Here is a 6,662-nt window from a genome sequence, read left to right as displayed (position 1 = left end):
CTTAACGTACACCCACCGACCTTGCCAGTCCTTGCAAGAAGAAAGTTTGTCAACAGAGACATAACCCTGCTCCATTTGCACACTGTACCATCCGACGCGGCGAGAGAATGATGGTTTGAGATGGTGAAGCCGGCGGAATAAATTCACCGTTGGGGCCTCTCCCTTGAAGAGACAGAGCCAGACAAAGCCGATTATGGTCCTCATAGCCAACGGGTGCAGTTGGGCAACGACAACGTTCATGGCTCTAAGGATGGCCATAACGTACCCATTCAGCGGAAACCGGAGCCCGTACTCCAAATGCCGCATGTATACGCCGGTGTAGCCCGGTGGAGGGCAACAGACGGCCTGACCCTCCTCAGGGATAACAATTTTGTATCCCCTACCAAAGAAAAAATGGCCCTCGAAAAATTTCTCGCCGGAACAACTAGCGAGCTTGTGAGTCCAAGCACGGTCAAGACGGACCTTACAGGCGACGCCGTGATCCATAACGTACTGCCTCCCCTCATTAGGACGAGGCCTTTCCGCATCATCACCGAAATCATCACCAAAATCACCGACATCATCATCATCCTCCCATTCCTCCAAAATTTGAGGATCAACCTCAGGAGAAGGAGACCTAGGGCCCCCCGACGCAGGTTTACTAGGTCCAGCATCAGCAGAAGACATGTTCGCAACAATTACTAACAAAATAGAAGAAGATTTGTTTTTTTTTACCTTGAAGAAAAACACTTGCCGGATCAAAGACTCTGAAGATCAGAAGAAAAGGAAGCTCTTGAAAGTTTAGAAAGATGAAGATTTTGGAGAAAATTTGAGAAAATGAAATTGGTGGCCAAAATCACGGAGTAACTGCCCTATTTATAGGGAAAAGCCCATGAAGAAGGACCAATCAGGGCACAGCCCATGAAGCGTCAACCAATCAGCGAACAGACACGTGTCAGACATGCAACCACGGAATGTCAATCGTTGCAACAGTTAAATGTCAATCAATGCAACAGTGACCAAGCGTATTCAATACGCCCATTCACATCTCTTCGCCTGTTCATCTTCCTCAACAAATTCCTAGGTACCTGCTCTCCGCCGGCCACATGATCAACCAAGCTAGGAAGCACCGGCCGGGGGCAATCAAAAACAACCGAAGACTCTCCCTGGTCTCGGCCAGCGTCACATTCTTTTCCACATCGGATGCCCTTTACGCATCCATGTGGAGGGGGGATATGGTACGGCCTAACAAGAACCACGCCGATGCATCAGAAGAAGCCGATACCAAAAATTGTGCAAAAATACTTACGCAGAATATACGCTCAACATACATCGGAGCCCATACCACGGCATAGACTACGCTGGGGGCAAATTGATGGGGCATATTCTGCACCGCTGACCAAGTCAACATATTGAGCAAGGTCAAGGGTATCCACAGCAAAGTCAACGACTTAGACAGTCTAGCCGATGCAACCCATCTACTGTCACCGGGTCTCGGCGGACAACTAGCAGTAGGGACACATATCCGCGTACTCATATCCAAGACCCTCGGCCGCCGCCATAGGTCCATCAGCCGAGGGTAGAACGGTCTTTCCACCTGCTAGCCACTTGGCCACTTGGCCACTACGTGACAAAAGGTGAAAGTCTATAAATACTCCTCAACCTTCATTGAGGAAAGGATCCACAAAATTGACCTAATAACCACTACTCATCTGGTAATATCTTCCTTATCTCTCTACAATACACGTTTAGTCAAGTAACGCATACTTAGCCCTTTAAGTTCACTGACTTGAGCGTCGGAGTGAGTACGCTCGGCAAAAGCCGAGCCCTCAGTTTGTTCATCGTTTCAGGAGAGATCAAAGGAGGATTCAAGCAAAGACGACATTCTACAAGCTACGAGTGGTAACAAATATCTGCTCTGGAATTACACCCGGAACAATTATTATCACAAAAAGAAAATTCTAGGGTTAGGGTTTGGAATTGGAAATGGGGATGACGATGTTTTATACTGGTTTGGAAATTGATGGGCTGGAAGAGGAATTAATGGATGGAGTACTAGGGACGATTCTGGAAGAAGATGATGATGAGAAATTCAAAAAGTATCCTGAAGATGCGAAGGAGTATGTGGAGGATCCCATAATTTGTTGTACGATATTCGATGTATGCTTGTGGAAAGCTGCCAAGAAATGTAGTGTTGTTATGCTCAAGCATTCATTTACCAACTACTACGAGCACTTACAAGTCTTTTCTCCCTGTCTTCTTGCCCATATCACCACCAAATGGGAAGATCCTCACATTCTTCAACTTATGTTTCAGCACTGTTTTGTTGATCGTCTTTCCAATCAAACTTTTTCAAATATTCTTCCCATCCATGAGATACTCCTTTACATTATGTGAGTAACTTGTTCATTTTCATATCTTATTTGTCCCCATCCATCCATGAGATACTCCTTGACAATATTCTTATTCTTAATTATTGCAGGAATGACGACCCTTTCACCCAGTGGGGTAAAGGGGACTCTATTATCAAGTTAATTATACTCATCATTTCCGCCCGTAAAGCGGTTAGATTTCTTACTCATTGAAATTTGTTGACTGCTAACACATCTTCAATCAATCAAGTAAAAGATGAATCTCGTTTATCCAGAGACCAAGACTCGAGTGTGCCCGTTTGGTAGCTGCTAACACATCTTCAATCAATGAAGTGGCTTTAGGCTTATTCCATGGCGGCGATGTTAAGGAGCTGGCTGCATTACTTCTTCTGGCTTATGATGACCTCTTCCATTCTTTCAAATCAGGTAGCTACCTCTCTCTCTTCATTTTTGCTAATTCACATTTACTCAACTGGTCTCCTTTATGTGTTCCATAAGACTAGGGAGTATCAAAAAAATAATTCTTGCTGACTTGCAGGTCTACCAACGGTTTCTCATGCTGGTCTGCCGACCATCTCTTCTGCTGATATGGTTTCACGCGCTATCCATGGTGAAATTCCTGATGTATATGCATTGCTTTATTTATTTCACAAGGCAGGTCGTGATTTGAGCAACTTCTATACCTCAATGCCGGAAAATGTATGTTAAATGCTCCAATGCACTCCGTATATGTTTACATATATAGTGTATGTTGTGCTAAATGTAAATTGTATTATGCTGATTGTTTGTTTCGTTTCAGGATAACCCCGCGGATGTGATAATAAAAGTTGCTAGTCTGATTAAGAATGTTGGCTTTCCAATAACTTACAGGGATGTTGACTTGTCACATGTGTATAGGTTGGCGATTTAATACTCCCATTACTCTGCTTAATGTCATTCATGGCATTAACTTCTTTCCCTCTACATGTTTTGTCTACAGTTTCAAGCATGGTGTGATGAACTCCATATGTGAAGCTCTTGGTAAGAGTTTTTGGCCCTTTGAGTCAGACGACAGCATAATTAAGAAATCACTGTTTGTGTGTTATACTGTTATTTGATCACGGTTTTGGTAAGCAGGTGTTGAATCGAATAATGGCATCAACTTGGGCGATAAAAAACCTCGGTTTGCTTCAGTTTATTGTTTTCCACGTAATGCGTGCGACCGTTGCGACTACAACGTAACAGTGACTATGATGATTTGCTGGGTGTTTAATTTATCACCCTACTTTGCTAGCACTTTCTCATTTGCTGAGTTGAAGGATTTATGGTGACCTTAAGATTGAAATAAGTCTAATGAGAAGAAAATTATTATGGTCACTTATGATCTCTCAAGTCTCAATATTTTACGACGATTAGGGTGGATGATTAATGTTGTCTCTTCATAGTTACTCTGCTCAATCTCTTCAAACTAAAACTATCTTTATCTCTAAATTCAAAATGAGTCTTACGATCTTATAGAGTACTCCCTTTGTCCCGGTCATTTGTTGTCTTTTTCTCAGTCATTTGTTGTCCTTTCTATTTTAAGAATCAATTTGATGAGTAATTTGATCATTCACAATCAATTTATCCCCACATCGATGTTAAGACTCGTGAAAGTATTTTCAACAGTACATGGGACCCACTTACCTACTCACATTTCACTATTCATGAGTCTTAAAGATAGTCTCATAATTATCATTCGTTTATTTTGTATGTTTCTCATAATTGTCATGGGTTTATTGATTATTGCTTTGGTTAGCTTGTTAATACTCTAAACTCTGAAAATTGCAGTATTTTGGCCATCACCGATACGATCACCTGTACCTACAACCAGTACAACAATATTGTACTGCCCCCCAAAGTCACACTATCAGCGCAAGCAAGCTAGCTTTGTCTAGTCCATCATTAAGAAGTGTGGCTTTTCTGGCAATGCGACTTAAAAGGGGAATCAAGATGCTTTGATTTACGACAATATGAACCAAACGCAAGTTTACGATGGGTTAGTATCATCAAATTTCTGCCTTCTAGTTTTCATTTTTTTAATCCAAATGAAAAACACCGATTGCGCATTTCAGTTTTCATTTCTTTGCGGTTTCAGCTTTCTTTGCCTAACCCTTTTTTTGTTATCACTCCATTATCTTAATGCTTAAGCAGTAACGCTTTTTCGAGAATTAGAGTAATAATACATGACCAAAAGATTACAACTTGAGAGAAAAGGCGGAGTCAAGTACTTGACTAAACAAAGTAAAAACTTGACCATAATTAATACCCTAGAACAATATCAATTGAAAAACAGTGTTGAAACTACAATATGATTCAAGAATCATATTGGCTTTGCATAATGTACCTCCAGAGGTTATGTGGTTATTGTGAAACCCTTCAGGTGGCACGTATTGACGTTTTGATGGCGCATGGACTGTAGGATGGATGTCTTGAAGATTGTTTATGTGTATGTAATGTAAAACGACAGACTTCCTAGTCTTGGTTATAAATTTTTATTTTCATATATCGTTTGAGACCAGATGCCTCATTTTGATGCTTTCCACTAAAAAGCCAAGCTCTGAAGCTATAAATAATATTACTGTAAATGAAGTCAGATTCCGTCCTAAACGACATTTGAGACCAATAAAACATAAGGGGAGTCTAACCTGACTAAAAAGGCATGCCTTACATAAACTTGATTTGGACGGCCGAGGACAAGCTTGTCTGTTGAAAATAAGTCTCCGTTCCTACAGTTTTTCTATTTTTCAAAAGAGCAGTAAATGTAGGAAATAGAGATAAAAAAGAAATCATTTTTGAAGTTGATCTATTGTAGGTACTTCAGAGTCATTGCTGGCACCAGTACCATTCTTAGTAGGAGGGCTACCCCAATGCCCTTCATATTTGAGCTGCACAAAGACACAAACACCACCATAGTTTCGGGGTCACATAAATAGCGTCTTGAGTTTCATGAACCGGCCAACAAATGTGACTGATCTTTATGAAACTGATCATATACCGTCATTATTCACAATTTCACATACAATGTCATCACATTTCTGGCCCTCTCTTTATTTAGTTGCAAGAGGACCTACTACCCTCCCAATACTACCCTTACTTCTTTTTCAAATTGTTCTTAAAACATGTGTTGTTTTCCATGTTACCTTTGGTTTGGATGGGTGGGAGTATAATATATATGCTCTTTGAAACAGGAACATCACCCTCAACGAATATTTCGATGATTATAAGCTTGATTTCACCTACCGTGAAGGAAACCAAATAGCTGATTATATTGTTGGTCAAGCGAGGCATGATGATGTTGAGATATAAGTAGCAATGTGTTATCATATAAGTACGTATTCAAGGGTGATAGCTGATTTCAAGACAAATCTAGAGGATTGGAAACTAAACTTTGTATTGAAGACTTAGATGGTCCATATTGTCTAGATTAACCGCAAGAGGGTCCTTTGATTGGTCTAACAGATTATTTCACATTATCTATGAATTCAGGGGCGGACCCAGAATTTAATATATGGGGTAGCAAAAAAAGTAGAACTATTCTATATATGCATGTAAGGGGATTCGAACCCAGGCAATTGGTGGAAAACCAAAGCCTTTACCATTGAACCAGAAGATGTTTATTGTACATTTAATGGAATAATATCTAATTATCTATTGTTCAGTAATAATTGGGGCAGCAAAAATCCGTCTTGTAAACCATTTTTTTTACGTTTGGGGTAGCGGACGCCACCCCTTGCTACTAGGTGGGTCCGCCCCTGTCTATGATGATTGATCACTTCCGAGACATTTAGCTTTTGTTTAAGAAATTATTTCACGTTATCTATGAATTTTAAGTGGATTTTTTTATATGTAGATGTGTTGTGATTCTGTATATAGATGAGGTTCTAAAATGATTTCTTATAATATTTCTCTTATTCCAGAAGTTTTCTCTTATATGTCAAATATTGACATATAAAAGGATGTCAGAAAAAATTACTGGTTTGGCCTTTTCAAGTAACCAAAACTTAGTTGTATCTTCAGGATCTGATTCTCATGTGTTGAAATGTGAGACTTTTCTGGAGTGTTCTAGAAGATTCCTGAATATCACTACTACAAATCCAGGCAACTACAACGCCCCTTTAACAACGTTTATGCACGAAAATCACAATAGACGTTGTAGAATGTATGGCGCGATTTTTACTAAACTTAATTACAACGGGTATGGTTATATAACCGTTGTTATACGTTTTAACAACGGGTCAAATTTGCACAACCGTTGTTAATAATTTGGCGCAAAATTGGCGCAAAGTTAGT

General features: G+C 40.1%; 1 protein-coding gene across 1 annotated transcript; it reads left to right on the top strand.

Annotated features, from left to right (window-relative positions):
- The first annotated feature begins 1,842 nt into the window (after nucleotides 1-1,842).
- Nucleotides 1,843-6,031, top strand: LOC141595884 (uncharacterized). The gene is made up of 8 exons (XM_074415833.1): nucleotides 1,843-2,372; nucleotides 2,462-2,543; nucleotides 2,627-2,777; nucleotides 2,890-3,050; nucleotides 3,151-3,248; nucleotides 3,331-3,371; nucleotides 4,161-4,368; nucleotides 5,561-6,031. The coding sequence occupies exons 1-7, from the start codon at nucleotides 1,966-1,968 to the stop codon at nucleotides 4,265-4,267; spliced, it is 1,047 nt and encodes a 348-aa protein (XP_074271934.1). The 5' UTR covers nucleotides 1,843-1,965; the 3' UTR covers nucleotides 4,268-4,368; nucleotides 5,561-6,031.
- The last annotated feature ends 631 nt before the right edge of the window (nucleotides 6,032-6,662 follow it).

This window comes from Silene latifolia, chromosome 8, assembly GCF_048544455.1.
Source record: "Silene latifolia isolate original U9 population chromosome 8, ASM4854445v1, whole genome shotgun sequence".
Taxonomy (NCBI): domain Eukaryota; kingdom Viridiplantae; phylum Streptophyta; class Magnoliopsida; order Caryophyllales; family Caryophyllaceae; genus Silene; species Silene latifolia.
Note: the sequence above shows the minus strand (reverse complement) of the source record. Positions and strands in the feature narration are given on the sequence as shown.